Source organism: Nyctereutes procyonoides, unplaced genomic scaffold (genome assembly GCF_905146905.1).
Source record: "Nyctereutes procyonoides isolate TBG_1078 unplaced genomic scaffold, NYPRO_anot_genome, whole genome shotgun sequence".
NCBI classification, from domain to species: domain Eukaryota; kingdom Metazoa; phylum Chordata; class Mammalia; order Carnivora; family Canidae; genus Nyctereutes; species Nyctereutes procyonoides.
This window is the reverse complement of record NW_026575131.1, coordinates 32,228,625-32,252,926: the sequence shown is the minus strand read 5'-3', so window position 1 is coordinate 32,252,926 and position 24,302 is coordinate 32,228,625. Positions and strand designations below refer to the sequence as shown.

General features: G+C 41.4%; 2 protein-coding genes across 11 annotated transcripts in view; one reads left to right on the top strand and one right to left on the bottom strand.

Moving 5' to 3' along the window:
- Positions 1–1,786: 1,786 nt before the first annotated feature.
- Positions 1,787–16,809, top strand: KCTD6 (potassium channel tetramerization domain containing 6). 2 transcript variants are annotated; one of them, XM_055343693.1, is made up of 3 exons: positions 1,787–2,483; positions 12,946–13,015; positions 14,345–16,809. In XM_055343693.1, exons 2-3 carry the CDS (start codon positions 12,989–12,991, stop codon positions 15,029–15,031), a joined length of 714 nt encoding a protein of 237 aa, XP_055199668.1. In that variant the 5' UTR covers positions 1,787–2,483; positions 12,946–12,988; the 3' UTR covers positions 15,032–16,809. The 2 variants fall into 2 exon arrangements, with proteins under 2 accessions (XP_055199668.1, XP_055199669.1); XM_055343694.1 differs by lacking the exon at positions 1,787–2,483 and adding an exon at positions 6,283–6,388.
- A 712-nt stretch (positions 16,810–17,521) lies between these two features.
- The window catches only part of ACOX2 (acyl-CoA oxidase 2), a 31,292-nt gene continuing 24,511 nt past the window's right edge, over positions 17,522–24,302 (bottom strand). For 8 of the 9 annotated variants that reach the window (XM_055343686.1, XM_055343690.1, XM_055343688.1 and 5 more), the window contains 2 exons: positions 21,707–21,839; positions 17,522–18,414 (listed from right to left, as the gene is read on the bottom strand). In XM_055343686.1, coding sequence (XP_055199661.1) covers positions 18,352–18,414; positions 21,707–21,839 — 196 coding nt within the window. In that variant the 3' untranslated portion in view covers positions 17,522–18,351. Of the gene's footprint in view, positions 18,415–21,706; positions 21,840–24,302 lie in introns of those variants that run through there. The other variant, XR_008666864.1, reaches the window with a different exon arrangement.

The following is a 24,302-nucleotide window of genomic DNA, read 5'->3' as shown; positions in this document are numbered from 1 at the left end:
TTTCTTTCTTTCTTTCTTTCTTTCTTTCTTTCTTTCTTTCTCTTTCTTCTTTCTTCTTTCTTCTTTCTTTCTTTTTCTCCTTTTTCTTGATTTTATTTATTTATTCATGAGAGAGAGAGAGGCAGAGACATAGCCAAAAAGCAGGCTCCCTGTGGGGAGACCCATGCAGGACTCCCATCTCAGTCCCCAGGATCACAACCTGAGCCAAAGGCAGAGGCTCAACCACTGAGCCACCCAGGTGCCCCAGACTGTGGTTTTTGTTGTTGTTGTTTTGTTTTTTTGTTTTTTGCATTTCTGTTCTACCCATTCTAAGGCTCCCTGAAGCTGCGGGTAAGTATATAGGGGCTCTAAGTGACAGAGATGAGGCAGAGATAGCAATAAGGTGGGAAGAGGAGCTCCCCACTGCAGGCAATCATCCCAGAGATTTGTCCTGTGTTTTGGCCAAAATTTCATGTGCTGCTTCCTTTTCCCAGCTTGTTTACTTTTATCTCTTCTGCACTCTTTTATTTGTCCACTCAGTAAACCTTGTTGACCATTTCCTGTGGCCAGGATTTTGTCCCAGATGAAAACTCACTTTGAATGAGGACTGAGACACAATCTTCTCTGTCACGGAGGTCACATTCTAGGTCAGTTTCAAAACAGAATGAGGTTCATGCTCACTGGGGGCAAGCAGAGGTGCGGTTTGGGAGCCCAGGTGTTGGGGGCTGAGTGGACCTAAGAGGGTGGGGTAGAGGTCAGGGAAATCTCCCAAAAGAGGAGGGAAGTGGTGTTGGTTTCTGCTCAAGTTGTCAGAAGAAATATAGGACCCTTGTATTTAATGCAGTATTTATGACATAATTTTCTTAAAACAATTGTTACTTATCTGAGATCCAGATTTGACTGGGCATTGTGTTATTTTCATTTGCCGAATCTGTCAACCCTAGTTTCCTGATGAAGATATAGGAGTTAGCTGAGTAAATAGAGGGACAGGAGGGAAGAACATTCCTCTAGAGGGAACAGCATGTGTAAAGTTGGAGGTGGGGGTCCCCATACTTCACCGAAGGAACTGAATATTGTTCCTTGCAGAGGGGGAGGAGTGGAGAGAATGCACCACACTGGCACATCTGTCGAGTATGTACTAAGGTCTAGGCCCATGGTGCTCACACAGGGTGCTCTTTTGAGCCAGATGGAAACAGCTTTGGCTCTCAGAGAGCTCATGGTTCAACTGAGAGGCAGTGAGGTTGGGCAAGAGGACAGGCACTGTGGAAGTTATAGCTGGCAGGCACCAGCTTGGCTGGGAGGTCATTAAAGGCCTCTCTCAGGAGATGACAATATGCTGAAGGATGAGGAGACAGGGATGCTGAGGGCTGGGGAATGAATGTTCTAGACTAAGGAAATAGCATAATGGAGGGCCTAAAGTAAAAAAAAAAAAAAAATACTCAGTGGGTCCTGGATACTGAAATGTGGCCAGAGGGGCCAGGGCTCTGAGGAGAAGAGGGTGCAGAGGAGGAGTTTGGAGAAGTGAGCAAGTGATCACACTGGAGGGAATTTGGGCTGGATCCTGAAAGCAATGGGAGCCACTGAAGGAGTTGAAAGCAGGCAGGGTGGCATACCCAGCTTTGTGTTCTTAAAGGTGATTCATGCTGAAGAGAAGAGGGCGGATGGGTAGTGTGGGGGCAGAGAGAATGAGGGTGATGAGGGAGGGGGCTCCTGCAGACGTCCAGGGCGGACAAGTTGGTGGCTTGGGTCTGCGTGATGGTGGTGGAGATGGAGAGAAGGAGAGATGGATCCAGGCTGTGTTGAGGAGGAAGACTTGGCAGGGCTGGGTTATCCGGCACTGGGAAGTGAGGGGGCGGGAGGAGCAGGCGTGACTCAAAGCTTCTGGTTTGGACAGATGGGAGGACGGTGGCACCACTTGCTGAGCTGAGCTGGGGACTTGAGAGGTTTGGGGGTGGCAAATTGACAGGGTTCAGGTTTGCACATGGAGAAGGTGAAGAAACTGGTGACAGCCATTGGAGGAGGGGAGCCCGGTGGAGCTGTGTTCAAATCTCTCTTCTCCCACTTGGCTGTGTGGCCTTGGTCAATGACTTTCCCCCTCCTTGCCTTACTTTTCTCATCTGTACCCTGGAATGATGTGGGTAGTCTGTCCTCAGAGTTCCTGAGGGTGTGGTGAGCAGCCTCCAAGATACCCAGTGATCCCCGCCTCCTGGTACTCACGTCCTTGTGTGGTGCCCTCCCACACTGTAAACGGGTTGGTTTGTGAGACTGAGAGACTACACGTATGTTACTTTGAAGGCTACATTATAAAAGACATCGTGGCTTCAGGCTTTTCTTTCTTAGAGCACTCGCGCTGGGGGCTAACCCAGCTGCCATGCTGTTGGGAGAGGCTCAGGTGAAGAGGGGCCACTGCTTCCTGCTAAAAACTACCTGAGTCATCTTGGAAGTGGGTTCTCCAGTGCCGGCCAAGCCTTCCGCTGACTGCAGCCCCAGCTGACATCTAGACTGTAAGATCTTCTACCTAAACTACTTCTAACTTCTTGACCCATAGAAACTATGAGATAAGAAATGTTTATGTTTTGAGCCCCCTACATTTGGGGCTGATTTATTATGTGGCAATAGAGAACATATCCAGAAGGCAGAAACACTCAGCACAGTGCCTGGCACATAGTAGGGGCCATAGAATATGCAGCATCTGTAGGTCGAGTTCAGGAGAGAGGCTGGGGCTGGAGGTATTGATCTTGGAATCTTTTGGCTTAGTAATGGACTCCGTGGAGGTGGCTGAGCCAGTCCACAGAAATGGGTAGACAGGAGAGGATGGCCTTGGCCAGAAACCTGGGCAGAAGGGGCTGGTAGAGCAAGAGGAGAAGCATCTCCATGAGTCTGAGAGGAAGGAGGGAAACTGGAACAAGCCATAGGAAGAGGCTATCTCCTGGAGGATGTGGTCACAGTATCGCTACAGGGAGGCCTGAGTGAGGGAGATCTGAGGAGGATCTTTCAGATTCAGCAACAGAGATTCCTGGTGGCCCCACAAGAGCTATTTAGGTGGAGAGATTGAGGCCAGATTGAATATTGTGGGTTGGGGTGTCAGTATAAACACTTTCCACCCCCAACTCCCAAACCAAGATGGTTTACAGGAGAATCCTATAGAAAATCCAAACTACAGAAAATCTCAGTCTTATATAAGCTGTAGAGTGAATAGACAATCTTTTTTTTTAAATATTTTATTTATTTATTCATAAGAGACATGGAGAGAGAGGCAGAGACATAGGCAGAGGGAGAACCAGGCTCCATGCAGGGATCCTGATGTGGGACTCAGTCCTAGGACCCCAGGATCACAACCTGAGCCAAAGGCAGTTGCTCAACCACTGAGCCACCCAGGGGCCCTAATACTCAATCTTTGATTTTTTTGAGCTCCTGTAACTGTGACAGCAAAACCAGACAAGGAGAGAACAGGGGAGGAAATTAGCAGGCATATTTCATTCATAGATATGAATGCAAAAACTCTAAATAAAATATTAGCAATGCAACCTAGCAGTATATTGAAAAAATAACACATCACCAAAGGTGTGTTGATTCCAGGAATGTGTGGACAGTTTAATAAAACAAAATCCACCATTGGATAAGGAGGAAAAATATCATATTTGATAAAGTACAGCACCCACTCCAAATAAAGCAGAATAGTGCTTCCTTACCCTCATAAAAGGTATCTATTAAAAATCTATGACGGGGATCCCTGGTTGGCTCAGCGGTTTAGCGCCTGCCTTTGGCCCAGGGTGTGGTCCTGGAGTCCCTAGATCGAGTCTCTGGATCGAGTCCCATGTTGGGCTCCCGGCATGGAGCCTGCTTCTCCCTCCTCCTGTGTCTCTGCCTCTCTCTCTCTCTCTCTCTGTCTACCGTAAATAAATAAATAAATAAATAAATAAATAAATAAATAAATCTTAAAAAAAAATAAAAATCTATGATAAACACTATCTTTAAGGGTAACATATTAGAAACAGTCAAGAACAAGATAGAAATCCCCACTGTCATCATTGTTGTTCAACAGCATGCTGAAGATTTTAGTCAGTGCAGTAAAAAACAAGAGACAGGAAATAAAGGCTGGACAGGGAGATGCTAAATGTAATTACTTGCAGACTCTATGATTATTTAACAGAAAATTCAAGAGAGGCTATGAACTTACTAGAATTAAAAAAAGAGTTCAAGTTTGCTGAATATAATATTATTAAAAACCAACCACATTTCAGTAATCATCAATATATTAGAAAATATGGATTTAAAAATATAATTTATAATGGCAATAAACACTTCAAGAGATACATGGGAATAGTTCTGAGAAAACTGACAAAATTAATTCCTCTATTTTTAATTGAGGAAACAGAAACCCTATAAAGGGAAATAACTCTTCTAAGGACACTGGTACACCAACGGGCAGTTCTGGATTTTCAGTGGCACCAAATCCTGAAGATCTGAGTGCTGGGTAATTTTGGTATTGTTTTTCTGGTGTAAAAACTAAAAACTCATCATATTTTCTGATTATGAATTCAGTTACCTATGCATTCTAGAAAGTACAGAAAATTCAGAAGCACAGTAAAATAAACCACTAACATTCCCATCCTAGTACCTGGAGAACTATGATCAATGATTTGATCTATTTTTTTTCAAAATTTTTGTCTATGTATATTTTATTTATTTATTTATTTATTTATTTATTTATTTATTTATTTATTTATTTATATTCATCAGAGACACACAGAGAGGCAAAGACAGACAGAGAAGCAGGCTCTCTGCAAGGAGCCCATGTGAGACTCGATCCCAGACCCTGGGATCATGCCCTGAGTGAAAGGCAGACACTCAATCACTGAGCTACCCAGACATCCCATATTTGTATTTTTAAATATAAAGTTAGGATTATACCACATATACCATTTTGTGCATGGCTTATTTTCATACGTATTTTCCTGTATCCTCATCTGGTCTTTTTGAGTATGATAATATAGCACTAAATCATGTTCATGAAGCATATGCCATTCATTTAACCTATCGATTTGGGTTTTCAGAGAAAAACCAAATTATCAGATGACTGTGGTGATCATGCTGATAAAAGTTAAACCCCACAGGTACCTGGGTGGCTCAGTCAGTTAGGCATCTACCTTCTGCTTGGGTCCTGATCCTCAGGTCCTGGGATTGAGCCTAGTACTGGACCCCTTGTTCTGCTGGGGCCCTGCTTCCCCTTCTGCCTGCCGTGCTCTTTAAATAAATAAAATCTTAAAAAAAAAACCCCAACAGTTTAACTCCAGAGCCAACCCAGGCACATGTATACATGAAACACAGGTGAGTTCTTAGAGCCAGGGGTCATCCTGGTGGAGAAGGGAAAAGGACAAAACCAACATCATTTACCTGGTCCTACCTGAAAGGGGACAGAGATCTGGTTAGCGGGAATAGAATGGGATTTGGAAGGAGTCTATGCCTGCCCACCAGTTAGCTCTGAGACTTCAGGTAATCCCCTAGCCTCTGCAACCTTGGCTTCTGTAGTGGTGGACTGAGGACAATACTGGCGCCAGCCTCACCAAGGGCCAGCTTCTTCCTGAGGCTTCCAGCCCCAGGGCCTTTGCACCGATCATTTTCTTTGCTGAAGCCAGCTCCGCCCTTCTCCCCGCCTGCCCTTCCCTACCCTGCCCAGCAGGCTAGATGGGCGATATCACAGGGTGGCTTGCCGCACCACCACCCCCCCCAGGTGCTCTGGCCACAGGCGGGGCGTCCAGGTCCTGGCCGCCACCCCGCGTGAGGCAGAGGCCCCTGCTCTCGCTCACTGTCAGCACTTAGAATTACAACTTGGCATTATTTTGTCTCCTGCCTGTTTGCTTGAGTCTTGCCGTCTTCCCCTCCCTTGAGGACCCCCTTCCGTCTTGGTGGCCGCTGTGCACGGCCGGGGCCCCATGCGTGTTGCGGAAACAACAGGAACAGCGGGGAGGACCCGCGTCCGGGGACGCAGGGAGAAGTGCGGGGGGTTGGGCTGATTCCAAACTGCGGCGGGGGGCGGGGCGCAGGGGGCGGGCTCGTGGGCGGGGCCTTCGGGATTGCGGCGGAGCCTGCCTGACCGCTCGGCCCCGGCTGCGCCCGGCTGAGCTCCTCCGGCCTTCTTGGCCCTCTGGCCTCCCGCCCGCGCCGCCGTTAGGGGGCGCCCGCGCTTGCGGCGCCGCGGCTCTGCTGGGAAGGCGCCGCCCGCGCCGGGCGGCAGGAGCCGCAACTCCGGGCGCGGGCTCAGTCGTCCGCTCTGCCGCCGCCGCCGCTGTCGCCGCCGCCGCCGCCGCCGCCGTCGCCGCCGCCGGGCGCAGGCTCGCTCGTCCTCGCGCTCCCGCTCTCCGGCCGCCGTGTCTCCGGGCCGGGCAGCCGCCGCCGCCGCCGCGCAGTGAGTGGGGGCGGGCCCGGGGCTCGGGGACTCGGGGGCTCGGGGGCCCGGGGGCCCGGGGCTCGGGGCTCGGGAGGGCCGGCCACAGGAGAAGCCCGCGCGGAGCGGCCGGGATCCGGGCGGTGGCGGGCCGCGCCGAGGGCACCCCGGGGAGCCGGGCGGCGCGCTCCGGGGCTGGCACGAGCCCGCGGCCGGGGGCCGGGGGCCGGGGCCGGAGGCCGGGGCCGGGCGGCCGGGCTGGGGCGGGGCCGGGCGCTTCGGGGGCCCCGGGCTCGCGTCGCCGGGGCGCGCCCCCCGCCCGGGCCCGGAGAGCATCTCGTGCCCCCGCCCGGGCCGGGGTGCGGTGGGGGGTGGGGGTCTTCGGCTGTGGGGCAGCAGCGGAGCATGGCCCGGACCGGGACACATCGACTTTTGCTCGAGAAGGATTGTTTTAGGGGGTGGCGCCTATTAGCCACCAATTGCCCTAATTCAAAGGCTATGGCAGGGCTTCTGAACCCAGCTCTAGGGCATTTTCTGCCCCCCCCCGCCCCCCAAGACGACCCCGTGAGTGCAGCTGAGTTCCTTACGCTCGGATGTGTGTGTCTTGGCGTTTCCAGTGGTGGACGTCCGAGGTGGTAGGTGACCGTGGTGGTGGGGAGCCCCGAGGCACCTGCCAGGCTGGCGGCGCTGGAGGCTGTGCCTGAGGGTGTGGGACAGCAGAAACGAAAACAGATCCTCTTTGGATATTCTGCTGAAGTTGTCATGTTTCTTCTGTTCCAGTATAGTTCTGGACCAAGTTGATAAAAGTCCGATTTTAGGACTTTGTGATAGAAGAGGTTTGAGTGACAGGCGGACCCCCCCCCCCCCCCCCGTGACCTGGCTTGGCCAAGAATGTTTGGGGTGGGCCCAGGTATCTCCTACCCTTTTCCCCCCTTGGCTGGCTTGCTTGCTTGCTTATTTGTTTATTTATTTATTTAATTTATCTATCTATCTATCTATCTATATCATCTATCTATCTATCTATCTTTTATTTACCCCTGCCACAGATGCCCAGGCGCGATCTCAGAATAGGAAGAGAGCTAGTAGCACAGCAGTTAGCACAGGCCCGATCCCAAGATTGATGTTTTCAAATGAACAAATATGTAGCTAAGGAAAAGGAAAAATGGTTTTATCTGCAGGGTTGGTAGTTGGGAGAGAACTTGTTCTTTGGTCGAGACCTGCCGGTCCATGCCAATATTTCATTTTATGTGATGCCCATAGATACGAAGGGTTGAGTTGGTGAGGACTGCCATCGATGCCATTCCCGAGATGTGCGTGATTCAGATTTTCACAAGTCATGTTTTACTCAAGGCATTAGTACCATAAAGGAATCCTAGGGTGAATCCGTCTATGGGTCCCTCAGTATTATCTCGGATTTTGGTATTTAGAGTCTGTTTTAAAATGGAATATGCATATTTATCTGGATGGGGCTTTACCTTATAGATAATCCTGAGTCATGCTTTAGAGAAGTCCCTTCTGTGATCAAGAGCTCAGATATCTGGTGGTCTCTATAAAAGTTGGTTGCTCCCCTTTACCTGTAATTAATTCTCCCTTCTGGAGCTCTGGAGAAAGGAGGACCTGGGGAGATTGGAAGCAAACTAAGAGGCCTTTTCTCCCATATATTTTTTTCTGTTTCCATGCCAGGGCTGTAAATTACTCGTGCTCACACTCTGAAGTTTCTCAATTTACCAACCCAAATTTTGTTTATGCTACCACCACTAGTATCTTCACGTTTGTGTAATACTTGCCAGTTAGCACATGGTTTCCTAGTCATGATCTTGCTTATCTTCTTTTTCTGCAAAGAAGCTGGACTTAAAGAGGGATTTCCTCGGGGGTCTCATGATGAATAAAAGGAGTAGAAGTGGGATGCAGAGGCTCGCTGGTCATCAGTTCTCTTTTCCTCTGCACTGGCTTGCATGTGACTTCAGAACCCTAGTCCTGATCTTTAAGGACTAGGACCCTGTAGGTCGGTTGTTTCCTTTTGTGTTATGCCTGTATGGTATCATTATGATTGGGAAGGTGGTATTATACTATTTTATTTTGTAGAAACTGAGGATAAGAGGTATGTTTTGATTTTGTGGCTATTTGTGACAACTCTTTAGTATTAAGGTCATTTTTTCAACCTAGACCTCCTTTCCTCTAGACTGCATGGAGAGAGGAAGGAGAAAAAATAATTAATTTTAGGAAAAAACAATCTATTTTTGTGTTGGTAAGGACACCCTAACACCATAATCACTTTCTCCTTGTGTGCCTGGCTACTTGTGTCAGCCTATATGTGAATGTTAACCCAGAAGATTCCTTTAGATGTCGCTGAACTCGTTCCTATAAAAAGTATTTCATTTTCAAACTCCTATGTTTCAAGAACTGAGGAATTCCATACAAATGGAATTTTGAGGTATGTATAGATGGAATTTATTGAGTCTTCTTTTCTGAATGCCAGACACAAAGATTTCCGTAGAAAGGCATTTTACAGGGGTTACCTAGAAACTTTGGGAAGGCAGTAATTACAGGTTTTTATTATTTATCCGAGTTTGGAGGTGTGCGTTCTGATGGATAAGTTCTTATATAGAAGTAGGACTTTTGCTTGTGAGAATGCTTAGTTTTAGTCTGTAGCAGAAATGATAAACCCAGAATATTTATGTAGAATTAGTTCATCATAACCAAAAGCTTGATTGCTTGCAGTTCTGCAGTGATGAGGAGAATGGTCTAGGTTCTTAGGTAAGTTATTAACTTGTTGGATTGTGGCTTTTTCAGATTTGCTAGTTTAGAAAATTGTTAGCAGTTTCATTTAAGGCTTTTATAAATTCTTTAGTGTGTGTTTTCCTTCACTTAATTATCTACTAACATTATGCTGTCAGAATTTACACATTAGTCATAATTAACCTTTGAAGCTTAAGTGTGGGTGAATTTTCAGTACTGTTTTATATTCTTTGGGAATGGTCAGCCAGTTGTTTCCACAAGAATTTTATTTGCACCGTAGGTGAGATACTTTCAGGTAGGACTGATTCTCAAGGGTCAGAAGCCTTTCTTTGAACTTTATAATTGTGCTTGGTTGCATTTACAGTTGTTTAAAATGATCTTTAGTAAGGATAGTCGCTTTAAAGAAATAAGTTTTTCATTGTTACCCTCATAATCCCTATTCCTGGCAGATTTTCTGGAATATTAGATTTTTCTTTGTCTTCATCAAGTAAAACAGGCCCATTTGATACCCATTTCAAGATCTTCCTTCTGCTGCCTGTCTTGTGGTCATTTAACTTCTCATTAAACCCTCTATTGGAGACTGTGCCAGAAGAGAGAGAAGATGAAAAGCAAATGAATCATTTTCTAAATGTTAGCAGCTCTGAAAAATGATTTAGTAGAAGAGATTGATGCTATCCCAGAAATTCTTTCAGGTTATGTTTTATTTCATTCATCTGTATTGTCTCTGAGATGTTCCTAATAGTCATCAGTTTAGAGGCTGATTATTCAGCTATTGGATGACCAGGAATCTAACTGCTTATTTTTTGGTTTGTTTCTTGCAGTATCTAAGCATTAAGCATCCCCACAGAGGATGTTTAGAAGTAAGGAGTAGGAATAAAATTTAAACTGATCAATACTGTTTTTTCCCCTTAGGGCTCTTTAGTGAACAGTTTGGTTTTTTAAGACAGTTTAGTCATTGTTATTGGAAATGACTAATAGTAACTTCATTTTAGTTTGAGTATTTGTATCTTATACACAAATGTAGGGAGGCTTTTGGGTGTTCTTAAAGAAACACGAACTTATATAGATTCCCATAATTGATTTCTTGAATTATTAAGCTTGGGTTTCATTACATCTTTGAATCGGAGCAGAACCTGGGCTTTTGCTGTGGAACAGACTCCAAGTCATCTAATTTTCTTTTTATGATTGTTTAAGAAGTTATCTTATTTTGGTTTAGCAGTAGAAAAGGGGGGAGAAAAGGATTAATAGTGGACAGACCTTGCATAACACCTGTAACTTTGATGATGTCTGTTTTTTTCCTTTGTCTTTGGTCTCCCAGTTCTCATTTAACCATTTGGATATTCATGGATTGGAGTTCTTTACTTGAGACAGAGGTGCTTGTGAGTAGGTGCTTGCTTTTTTGCCTCAGGGGAATTTTTACAAGCCCATTGTGACTGCTCACTTAGACTTAGTTACTATTAAATTTATTTATAAATAAAATCCACCTGCTAGGGAGTCTATAGTTAATCCTTTCAGTTTCTTGTTTCCTGGATTCTGTTCTTTCAATTTCCACCCAAAGAGGGGATTTATAGAAAGATCTAGACTAGTTGTCAGAAAATCCAAGATCTTTTTTTTTTTTTTGGTTAAAGATTTATTTATTTATTCATGAGAGACACAGAGAAGGAGAGGCAGACACACAGGCAAAAGGAGTAGCAGGCTCCATGCAAGAAGCCTGATGTGGACCCTATCTCTGATCCCTGGACCCCAGGATCACGCCCTGAGCCAAAGGCAGATGCCCAACCACTGAGCCACCCAGGCATCCCAGAAAATCCAAGTTCTTAATCCGTTACTTTCCAAACTGTGGGAACTTGAGCAGGTCATTTAATCTGCTTTTTTTCTATTTTGCATCTCTGAAATGGGGTGGTAATTCATGCACTGATTATTGTATCAGGAATGTTGTGGGAGAAAATTTATTTAAATTTTAGAATATCTTTTTATTTAAATTTTGGAATCCCTTCTCTCAGGTTGTCCAGATATTCCTGCAGAGTTCTCCTGAGTGAGCTCTTCCTGAAGTCGCCCACTTGGAAGTGTTCTTGTTTTATCTTCCTGAAGGCCTCTGCTAGTCCATCCATTATGTAGCACTTTTCTGTACAGTTGTTGCATGTTGTTTTTCTTCACAGATAGAAAGCTCCATGAAGGCAAAGATTGTTTTCTTATTTTTGTGTCTCTACATTGCACATCGTCCACCCACCCCGTTGACCTTTAATAAATGTTGGTTGAATTATTTTTGAGGCTGTCAGGAATGAATACTTTGGGTGATGGGAAGATACCAAAGATGAACCTATTTCCAGAACTTTCGAATGACTGGCCTTTTAAATTGCTCAGTTACTGATCTTTCTGTTGTATCAGTAACTGAATTAGATGTTCGTAATATAAATTGGTAAAGCCTGTTTTCTTGATTCTGTTTACTTCAAATACTATGAAGCAAGTCAGAGGAATGAAAGGTTGTCACAACCCCCCTGAATTTGACATTTGTTCTATTTCTCACCCTATAGCATGTGGAGGTCTATCTATATCCAGCTGCTGAGTATGGAGAATTAAACCTGACGGCACGTTGTCTGGTCCACATTTTAGCTTGTTTTCTTTGAAGAATGTGCAAGGTGGAAAAATAGACGCTTCAGGCTCTGATTTCAGCCCATGCTGTGCTATGCAAATGTTCTCTACATGCCTGAGTGACCTTTTTGAGAAAGAGCCTTTGTGATCTTCTGTAGCCAGGGCCTGTTCTGGGAATAGTGTGCCAGATTTCTCTAAAAGTGGGAAAAGTGAATTTGTTCAAAGACCATATAAAAAGCCAGTGCTTTTCCTGGGTAAATACCGATAAGTTCACGTTTCTTACTGTCTCTTGCCAGAGCTTTTGAAATTTGCTCTGCAGTTTGCTTTGCTGGTTGATTTGGAGAATGAAGTGTGTGAGAGGGGACTGACTAAAGCAATTCTGTAGCTGGGAAAGTGTTTAAGTGCTTTTGAATTGTAGATAAAAATAAATTCAAACTGGCATCATTAGTATCTGGGTGTTTATCAATGTCTTCAGGCTGGCTCTCCATAAATGCCGGCTGAATGACTGGCAACCAGATTTCTAAGGTTCTTTTTGTCCCAAATTGTGCTCTAATGATTTGGCATTTAAATTGTTTTCTATTTGTTTTGATTATTGTACAAAATGAAATCTATCGTTATTAAAAGCATAATTAGTGTTTTTTAATGTTATAAAAGAAATACCATTCTGATGTATTTCTCTTGGAAAGTGTACTGGTGTCTTGGGAGGTTTATGACTTTTAATGCTTTTACTGAGATGTTTGGTTGTGTAGCTGAAATGGATGAAAAAGAGTTCTCTTTCTCCCTTTCCTTAAATCACCTTTTTGATAAGGATCATTGTAGGTTTGCACCAGGATAAGCTTGTACAGTTAACCGTAATGTTCTCCTGTAGAAATTCTAAAAATTGAATTCCCAGAGAGGGTAGGTAGAATTTTTTTTTTACAGATTTATTTATTTGTTCATGAGAGAGAGAGGCAGAGACACAGGCAGAGGGAGAAAGGATAGGTAGAAATTGAATGACTGATGTACTTACTGGGCTCCTTCTCCTTCCCTAAGCATGGGATAATTTTTTTCTCTAAAGATCGTCAATCTCTTAGGCATGCGTAGACAGTCTTAGAGGAATGCTATCCTCTCCAAGTCTTTGCCCTGTAGCCAGTTTTGGTTGAGTGAAGATGAGTAGTTACCCGATGCTTGGCCTGCTCTTTTGGGTGGAAGAATCATTCTGTTTTTGTAGTTACATGCTCTGTCATATGTCTTTTTCTCCCCCCAAGTTTCCCTGGAACCTGGGCTCCCCAAGACGCAGCGCTGGAGCAGATGGATAATGGAGACTGGGGCTATATGGTGAGATGCTTTTGCAGATGCATTTTGAAGGCTGGCCAATAATTTTTGTGTCTTTCCCCCTTCTTCTGTATTCTTAGGTATAATGCATCTTAAAAGAATGAAAGTTATAAATTAGTATAACACCCTCTCCCCTCTTAATGAGTTTATTTTTGGGGTGTTTTTGTTTAGTTTGGTCTTTTTATGTAAACAAAGTCAATATGAGCTCTCTAAGTGACTTTTTATAATCACTTACTTGAGAGAGATCATAATAATTTAAAGGTCTTCAAAGTATGTCACTCTTAAAACCCTACATAGAGTAGTAACTGTTAAAATGGTCTAGTAGGTAATGGTACAGAGGATTTTTTTTTGTGTTAGGAAAGTTGAAGTTTGAGAAGTTGCCACTTCTCCCACTTGTACTTTTTTTTTTTTTCCCACTTGTACTTTTTTTGAATGTGCTGGTCTTCCTATTTTACTTATCCTTTTTTTTTTTTTTCTTATCCTTTAATGAAAGAAATATTTCACTTGTCTAGTACCTGGAGTCCATCTGTCTTTATTTTTATTTTTTTCTTAAATATAATTTCTAAAAGGGAAGGTACGTATTATGTAGAGAAGCTAGCTTTTCTTTCTTTTTTTTTTTAGAAGCTAGCTTTTCAAAATTAAAAGCCAGATTGCAACATTAATGTTACAAAAGTGAATACAGTATCAGATTATAAAATTTGAAAGCTGCTGTTAGCCTTTGGGTATATAAGATTGAGTTGACTAGTATATTGTTATGTTAGTATTTGGCACTGTATTTTCCATGGAGAAATTATAAAGAGTAGGTCTGCACTAATTTTTATTTTTAAAATAAATTTTATGATTTGTTCCCCTTTTTTGAGTGGGAAAAATGAAAGAAGTATTGAAAGTAGATATATTTAAATTATCAAATCATTTTTATTCTCTTTTGTGTTAAATTGAATTAAGAAAAAGGAAATTCTCTTTTTTTTTTAATCAGAAAAAAACTTATATGGGTATATTTTAGCTTGGCTTTTCTCTTCCCATAGTATACTCTGACCTAAAAACTTCTCTATAGGTATTGGACCTGAAATTAAATGGCTTTGGAAGTCATGCTCTTCTTTTTTAGTGTAAGGTTTTAATGAATTAGATTTACCCTTTTCCCATTGAAAGAAAGTATTAGATCCCTTTATCTGGGTAGGTTTATCATTGATAGTAAAGCTATTTTGTATTATAGGGCTGCTAAATACATTATAGCCTGAAGGAATCTTTTGCTTGTTACTATTAATTTTTTTAATTTGTCAAAGTTAGGAATTAAGAGATTTCAGATGACTGATCATTTTTTAAAAATTTCAGATGACTGACCCAGTCACGTTAAATGTAGGTGGACACTTGTATACAACGTCTCTGACCACACTGACGCGTTACCCGGATTCCATGCTTGGCGCTATGTTTGGGGGGGACTTCCCCACAGCTCGAGACCCTCAAGGCAATTACTTCATTGATCGAGATGGACCTCTTTTCCGATATGTTCTCAACTTCTTAAGAACTTCAGAATTGACCTTACCTTTGGATTTTAAGGAATTTGATCTGCTTCGGAAAGAAGCAGATTTTTATCAGATTGAGCCCTTGATTCAGTGTCTCAATGACCCTAAGCCGTTGTATCCTATGGATACTTTTGAAGAGGTTGTGGAATTATCTAGCACTCGGAAGCTTTCTAAGTACTCCAATCCAGTAGCTGTCATCATAACCCAATTAACCATCACCACCAAGGTCCATTCCTTACTAGAAGGTATCTCAAACTATTTCACGAAGTGGAATAAGCATATGATGGACACCAGAGATTGCCAGGTTTCCTTTACTTTTGGACCCTGTGATTATCACCAGGAAGTTTCTCTCCGGGTCCACCTGATGGAATACATTACGAAACAAGGTTTCACGATCCGCAACACTCGAGTGCATCACATGAGTGAGCGGGCCAACGAGAACACAGTGGAGCACAACTGGACTTTCTGTAGGCTGGCCCGGAAGACCGATGACTGATCTCTAAGCCTGGGAGAAGTTCCTGGAAACTCACTCTCCAGGACATGGAAGAGACGTTTTTTTTTTTTTTTAAATCACAGTGTGGGATTTTTTTTTTTTTTAATATTTGTATTTATTTGAAGGCATTGAGGACCAGAAGGAAGTTTTGTGCGTTAGCAGACTCCTCTATGTTTTGTTCCTTTTACCTTGAGTATGCATGTGCCTGTTTGGAGCCTCCAGATACCTTTTTTATAAAAAGAAGTATGAAAATCATTATGGTATATAATCTACTCTTAACAGAGCTTTTTTTATTACAGTGCTACAATGATTTCTGATTAAATGGTCCCTAACTCAACTAGAAGGCTAAAAATGCAGGAATGAAAGAATAAACAGAGTATTCATGATGCCTTTGAGAAAAATCAAAACATCATGTAGGGTGACCTAGTTTCCAAACCAATAAGAAGTATTGTAATATTAAAGGAAAACTGTTCCAATCATTTAAAAGTACTTGTTAAGTACTGCTTTTTACAGTTATGACAACTGTTTCTTTCTATGCATATAAATCAAGCAACCAAATATCTGTAGCCATGGAAATGTCTGACTAGAAATATTTATATTGGATTCTGAATACAAAATGTCCCTGTGGTAGAACTCTTACTTCTTATGCCTGGTGCAGTATAATTCCCAAGTGTACTGTCTACCAGAAGAAAAAAAAAACTAATAAAAAATGAAATATGAAAATTAGGTTTGTATTTGTTGATTATTATTACTTATGGGGGGGACATCATATTTCTTGCCTAAAGTATGTATTGTTTGGTTTATGTCCCAGTATATCCTGCTTATAACACCTTTGTATTTGACTCCAGAGGACTCAGTAGAACCTGAGGAGGCAGTTTATAGAATCTGCCGTGTTACTGGAGCAGGAATGGATGGAATTAATCATCTTGTCTAAAAGAGTGCATATTCAAACAGGGAATCAAACACTTTGATAATTTTTTTTTTTCAAATAGGACTTACGTTGAAGATTTTTCTTCAGGAAGCCACTAATTGTCAGCACTGAATATGACCCTTTTGCTAGCTTTGCACTGAGCACAGGGACAAGCTGGCTCTTTACTTTTTTCTCACAATATTATGGTGGCCCACAAATATATTTTATTATTATAGTTAAGTCTGTTTCTGAGGAGAAAAACTAAAACTGCAGTGAGTGAAGGCTCTGGAACAGTTGGAGATACATATGTACTTTATTTTACTGTGGTCTTTATTTTGAATAGTTGCTTTGATTCTCTTTCTTGGAAGTTATAGGAAGGATTATGTTAGCTATAGTGAGACTTCCTAGTTGCTGGAATACTTTATAAAGTAAGTCATGTAATTTCTTCCCTGTTTTCTAAGGGAAGAGTGGAGTTTTGAGGCTGTGTGCCCTTTCCTTTTCTACATGAGAGAATTCTGAAATTCTGTCTCTGAAAGGAGGATGAGAACACTTACCTATATCCATTTTTGCCCATGTCTCTCTGAAAATTTAAGATTTGACAAATGACCAATATCTAGAAACCTGTAATTACCCTGTTTTTACCATCTTCAACTAAACCATCTTCAGCCGTCTTCAAACTAAAATCCTATCATACTATTGGCAGGTTGCTGTGGTTTCATTAAATGGTGCTGGTGTGAGGTTATCTTTTTAGAAAATTGTCTAATACTTCAAATTGATTAGAGATTACCCCCCTCCTCCAAAAAAACATCCAGCCACTTATGTGTTGTTGAATTGGCAGAGATAGAAGCAAGACAGAAAAAAAAAAAAAGAAGCAAGACAGGATGATTTGGGTTGAAAACTGATGTGGAAATGGAAATAATATTAGTTCTAAGGTTTTAAAAATTAAAATCTTATGGGGTCTCTTCCTTGCCCAGTTTACTGGAGAAAAGTTTGTTTTGGTCAATTTTCTTAGGTTTATTAATTATTAACTAAGGGGCTCCTGGGTGGCTCAGTCAGTTGTTACGTGTCCAGCTCTTAATCTCAGGTCTTAATCTCAGGGTGGAGGGTTGCAACCCTGCATTGGGCTTCATGCTGGGTGTGGAGCTTACTTAAAAAAAAAGAAAGAGAAGAAAAAAAGAAAAAATTAACTAAATGATTATTTTTATAAGTAAATTAGGAAAAGTAGCCAGCTGAGATTTTTTTGCAACTTAATCTGGTGGCATTTAGTTTTGAGTGTTTACTTGTGCAATATGAAAAATGTAGTTTGATTATATTTGGGTAATTTGAGACAATTATGTCTTTTTAAGAAAATTTTAAATCATTTTCCCTGCAAAATAATTGATTTTCAAAAATTGATACTTAGTGGTATTCTCAGAGCTCTACATTTTATTTAGATTACTCCAAGAACAGGCACTTTTGGAGGAGGATTGTGTGTGCACATGTGTATATCCCTTTAAATCTTGGATAAATGTGATAACTAATGAATCTCTTGACTTTTAGATCTAAAGCAAAACTGTGGTATTTAATAAAATAGATGCTACAAATGGATAGCACTACTTTATTTATTATGGGAAATTTTAAACATAATCAGAAGTAGAGTAGTGCAAATACCCACGAACCCCTTGAATGACCCCATCTTCAGCTATTCACTCTCCCTTTTTCCTTCCATAGATTTTCTTGAAGTAAATCACAGATGTTTCATCCATCCATTCAGATAATGACCCTCTTTAAAAAATATATACTTTAGGCGGTGCCTGGTTGGCTGAATTGGTAGAGCATGTGATTCTTGATCTTGGAGTTGTGAGTTCAAGTCCTACATTGGGTATAAAACTTACTTTATTATTATTTTTTTAAGATAATAGGGCTATTATTATCCCCTGATGAGTCAGGAGCCCGCCATGGAGCTTGATCCCAGGATCCAGAGCCAAAGGCAAACCCTTAACCATCTGAGCCACCCAGGCCGCCCTCAGAGCAAGTGAGCTTGCTTGCTTGCTTCCTTCCTTCCTTTCGATTTTATTTATTTATTTGAGAGACAGTGAGATAGCATAGAAAGCATGAACAGGGGAGGGGTATAGGGAAGAGGGAGAAACAGGTTCTCCACTGAGCAGGGAGCCTCCTGATGCAAGGCTCCATTCCAGGACCCCAGATTAGGACCTGAACCAAAAACAAAAGCAGATGCTTAATTGACTGAGTCACCCAGGCGCCCCTAGAGCTTACTTTAAAAACAACAACTATGTATATGTGTGTGTGTGTGTGTGTGTGTATATATATACTTTATATATAAAGTATATATGAAGTATACTTTAAAGTTGAATGCTATATATGCCATAGTTCATAGTCCCATGGTGGCGCCTCTTGAATGCTCTTCATTATTTCACAGCTTGGATCTCCAACTTTGTAATAGTGGTTTTATGTATTTCTCATAGGCAGGGTTCCCCTGTTTGTAGAAAAAAAGTACATTGTTAAGACAATATTTCTGCCAGGATTAATGACTTTTATCTCCATATTAAGTTTTTAGTTTGAAAGAAGTAACATTACATAAGATTCTTAATTTTAAAAATTAGTTTTTTTATATCTGTTTTGTGTGAACATATGGAGAAACATTTTTTCCAAAGGGCATCCTTCCTTTTCTCATGCAGATTTTAAATTGTGGATGCAGGTGGCCAATTAAGAAACAGCTTATCATTTGCTTTTGGAATTTAATACAAATAAAATGCTTGACTTTTTGAAGTTCTTTGAAGTTGAACATTAACCCCAAAGCAAGGACCCAGAAGATGAATTGGATAATTAAGGTTCTATGTAACAGTAGGTTATTTCCCCTTGTTCACTAATATATGTCTTAATTCTTTGCTTCACAGTTCTAGCCTCATCTTTTATATTTATTTGTTTGCCTGTCTAGGCTAAAACTTTGAGCTCCTCATTAAAGACAGGGTCTGTGACTTCTGTTCTCCCTTATAGCCTTAGTACTTAGAACAGTTTCTGGTGTAGAGCATATGCTCAATAAATATTCATTGAGTGAATGAATGAATGAATGAATCAGTAGGTGTGTTTCATGTATCTAGCAACTACTTGGACAAATTTTTACAGTAGAATAATTGGGGGAAATAGGATTCTTGTTTTGAAATTGTCCCCAGTGGTTCCTGCACTGCTTGCATCTATAGGGAATCACTTAAATATGAATTCATGTGGGGAGCAGGAACAGCATTTTGCAATTCACTTTGGAGAATCTGGCTGGAAATAGCATCCAGCTCAGGAAAAAAGCCAAAAAACAAACACACCATGGCTAGAGTAAACTATGAGAGAGCGCATCATCCTGTCTAGGGATAAAGCTCAACACTCAGCCTGCCCCAGACAGAAGATAGACTGTCTTAGGATTCTAAGATGTTTAACTTAGCGTAGCACTTTTCTTTTGGTAGAAAATGTCAGTGAAATATATTCCCCTTTGTAATTTTGTGTCTCCAAGGTATGTTTTAACATAGCTATTGTTTTAATTTATTTGAAACACCTTCATTGTGCCTTTTTCTACTGGTGCAAATGAGGAAAAATGTCTTTTACTTCAAAAGACATTTGAAGTAAAATGTCTTTAGCTTCAAAATTATCTAGAGATTAGAAATATATACCTTAAAAGTGCTATTTTGGTAGACTCTCAAGGAGCCAGTAGTGTAAGATTATGTGGCTATATATTAATAGTCAACCGACTGTCATTTTAACTAACTGGCAACAGTTCTCTAAGGCCATTGATAATCTCACATTCCCAAATTGCTGTGCATGGAAGAGTCACATTGCTCTACTTGTCACCTTTTTAGCAAGGTAATGTAAGCCAAGATGGTCAGAGTCTGCAACACTGTGTATGCAGGAGGTTCTTCATTTCACTGTGGGTCATAAAACTATGTTCATTTATTCCATAAATGCAAAGTGTCTACTCCGAGACAGATCCTAGAGTTAGGAAGAAAAAGACTCTATCCTTGTTCACAGTCAGGTAGCCGGAGATAGGCAAAACAGAAAAGTGAATGGGAAAAAAAAGAAAGAAAGAAAAGAAAGAAAGAAAAGAAGAAAGAAAGAAAGAAAGAAAGAAAGAAAGAAAGAAAGAAAGAAAGAAAAAGAAAAAGAAAAGAAAGAGAAAAGTGAATGAGATGATGAGCATCAACATTTTACCAAATCTGTTGATGCTCTGGACCAGTCATGCTCCTCAATTTACATAAGCTTGCCCTCATATAGTATGCAGATTAAATGCTTTTAAAATAAAGATTAGAAACAAAGTAAAAAAAATGCACTATGTTCTTTAGTGAAGATGAGGAATCAGAACTGGCATATTTCCTTGTATTGCTAGTTGAGCAGGTTTGAGCTAGATATGTTAGCATTTGCTGGCAGGGTCGGTTTTTCTCATGAGCAGCAAAGGGCACAGATTTATCCTTAGACCATAGGAGCTAATCTGGAGTAGGAGGACTGCTGTTGTTTCATGCCAGGATTTAAATATTAGAAAGTAGGGGGAATCTAATAGAAAAAGTAACACACCAGAAGTAGCTTAACTGTATTAAGCAGTAAATGTATCATACTTTCTTCAGGTAATTCTTTATATTTTCTTATCAAGTTAAAAGGATGCCTTCCTGGAGACGGGAAATGACCAAAATGGATTGGCCTTCTATCTGACAAGCATCTTGGAGGTGACCAGTTATATTATAATTTTAGATAATCGTGTTAAATTACGCTGTGAGGTGTGACAGGATGCAAAATGTGAAGAGCAAGTCTAACACCATGCTAAGTGTGAATGAAAGCCTAAGAGTTGCCAATTTTATGAGGTGTTAAGACACTTTTCTGAAATTTGACCTAGGGGGTAAAAAAGTAAGCTTCGTTATCTGAATAACATTTGCACTACAGAGCTTAAAATAATCTGTTGCATATCTATAGATTATCTTTGTTTTGATCATCTGTATCAAATCTGCTATTAAATATTGGTTACCAAATTCTAAATATAGGGTTTATTTCTTTACTCCAGTTATTGTAGTCATTGACATTCATAACTTTTCCCGTTGAGGCTTACGGCACAGTCTGGGACGCTGACCCTAAATCATTAGGATTTTATGAGTCCTCCCTTCTGTCAATGACGTAGAGTTCTGGTATTCTCTCTTAGGGACAGCTGGGGATCTTTTTGCCATAACCCTTGTAATAGATATTTATATGGCTTTCTTGGGCTGCTGATGGCCCTGCAACAGCCTTCTTTGTTCCTGGGATTGTGTTCCTTAGAGTGAAGAGGAAGGAGGCATCTCCAGCACAGAGAGTCTGATCTGAGGGTGATCCCCCACCCGAAGCTTCCTATCACCTCTGAATACCCATTTTTATCAACACAAAACTGAGAGGTAAAAGGCTGAAAACATGATGGTTCAATCACTGCAATGATTTATCTTCTTTGTTACTTAAAAGCTCGTTTGGCACTATGTGTGTATGCCCTTGGGTATGTCAAGCCATGATTTAGAGCTTGGACCTTCCTCTTAATTCCCTTTACCAAATTCTGAGCCGTGTCGTTTGCTGATTACAGTCTATACTCAGAGTTCCAATCCAGGCCACTCCTGGATTTTTTTCATGTATTCTCAAAATCTTTTTAACAGGCATGCTATGCCAAGTAATTTCCAACCTAATGGGGAATCAATTAAAATGAGAAAACATGGAGGTTGTATTCATGCTTGTTCTCTGCTCTCTTACATAATTCATAATGAGTTCTACTCAACTACCTGAGTATTGGTCGGTGACCTCTGAGCCCAGTGGAACAGACGTTCATAGACATTTCCATCATAACAGCCAAGTGCTGAATTTAAACAGTGATCCATGAAGTCGAAAGCATCAGTTAACAAGATGGCATCCTTCCTGCGAGAGAAAACAAGAGTTTGTGAGTATTTTAGATTGCTTTTATGAATCTGTTTAATCAGGGATGGTGAATAACAACACCTAATTAAGAGGTCACAACAACTCAGCTCGGTTGTTTTGAACAACTCAGCTTTAATTTTCTAAAAGTTTTAATTTTTGATCTGTTAGATATACAAGTAGAAGGAGTCCAGTAATCTTCAAGGCTTATTATTTAAAATCAGCACATCCTTGTCTCATCTGTGCTTCCCCCACCTCGGGCAATCAGTTTCAGTATTTTAGCTGGTATTTTGGTATTTACCTGAATGCCTCTAAATATTTTGTGTGGATTGCTACTTCTTGGTTGTTCAGTTTTAGGTATTATCTGTCAACTCTCCATTACAAAAAGATAAGGATGTGTTTTTAGTTCCCTCTTGTCACCCTTGTATCATCCTGCCTCACCTCTGCTGCTTCTTGGTGTTCCTGCTCCCAGTATAGTTATAATTCTGGTCAGACTTCTATTTGGTGCTTGCATTATTATGACTATATGTGTGTCTATTACTGGACTTCACATATCTTGCTCACGGTTGAGCAGTGTCCCTACCACATCTCTCCCATTAGAGTGATCTACCTCCTGGTCTGCTGTTTCTCACTGTAACTTTTGTCATCATCCGTAGCAATTTCAATACCTACATGAATGTTCCTCTAAAATGCGGCTTCTTGGTTCTTGGATCTTCTCTACTGACCTTGTTCTAGGGCTCCCTCTGTCACTTTCCACCAAGATGCCATCCCAGGACTCAGTTCTCCATATCTGCACCTTCTCCATGATGTGGGGCGTGTTCCTTTCACTGGCTCCTGCCCTTTTGGCTTACCCCCTCTAGAGTTCTGACTCTGATAATCTTTTTCTTTTCTTTTTCAAGCAACAAAATGTGTTTTCTTTTAGCCTATTGAATGAAATATTTAAAAAAAAATTGTTCACAGGATGCCTGAGTGGCTTAGTGGTTGAGAGTCTGCCTTTGACTCAGGTCGTAATCCTGGGGTCCTGGGATCCAGTCCCATATCAGGCTCTCCTCCCTCTGCCTATGTCTCTGCCTCTCTTTCTGTGTCTCTCATGAATAAATAAATAAAATCTTAAATAAAATAAAAATTGTTCACATGTTTCTTTAACTTTTTTTAGCAAGGGTATAAAACATAACATTGCAATTTTTTTTATACTCTTCCCTAGCCCTCCTTTTACAAAGCAGTTGAGGTGACTGGGATACTGTAGCTTCCTATTTTAATCTTTTCTGGGTGACCCTTCATCATCACTGTGAGAGGATTTCCATTTAGGGCTGGTTATACTTCTTTGACCCTACCAGTACCTACCACTTAACTTAATGTCCCTCATCCTCCTGGTGGCCTCCCTTCCTTCCTTGTTCAGCTGAAATTCTATGGTCTGTTATATTCACTCCCTCAGAAATATATTCAGCAGTTTTTCACCAACTCTGTCACCACCTTTGTAGCCATATGTGGCTGGGAAGTCAGTACTGACTGGTGTAATGGGAGTTCAGGTGGGCCCTTATCTGCTGGCTAGCAGTCATAAGACATTGCTCTCATTCCTTTACTCTTTCATTGCCTTAGATGATTATCTCACATCTCTCTTACTTACATGACTTTTTGTCCAATTTCACTGGTAAAATAGAAGTGGTAAGAGCACATCCACAAGTTCCCACCACTTTATTTATACATGCTTTCTCTGTTTTTGGTATAGGTACACTGTCCAGGCTCCCAGCTCATGCCAGCCCCTCCTCATCCCTTAGATGCCTTCTCCTCTTGCCTATTAGAGAACAACATACTAGAAATTTTCTTGCCTTTCCATTACAATGTCAAAATCCCCTTCTCTACTGGATCATTTTCATATACAAACATGCTGTCCTATCTCCCGTCCTTAAAACAAGATTTTGAGTCTGTTTTCCTCTCCATCATCTACTCCATATCTTGGCTCCCCTTTATGATAAAGCTCCTTAAAAGTGTTGTGCTTGTTTATGCTTTGGTATTTCTTCTTTCCACCTGTTCTGCTAAACTAGATCCATTCAGGTTTTCACTTCCACTCCACTGAAATAGCTCTTGTCAAGGCTATTTCCTCTCATCAACCTTGGAGGGTCCCAAGACACAGTACTCAGGCCTCTTCTCTTCATATAGTCACTCCATATGATATCCTTCTCATGGCTTTAAATACCAGTCATATGCTAATGACTTCCAAATTTATCTCTCCAGTCTCACTTACCTGCTTATTAACATCTTACTTGATTTCTAACAGGCTCTTCAAACTTAACATGTTCAAAGCCAAACTCCACATCTTCTGCACCTTTTCCTATGCATCCTGCCCAAACCTGGCATATTTATAGGAAATGGCAACTCTGTCCTGGCCAAAAACTCAAGCTCCTCTCTGTCACTTACACCCCACACCTGTGATCTGTCAGCAAATCCTGTTCTACCTTCAAAATA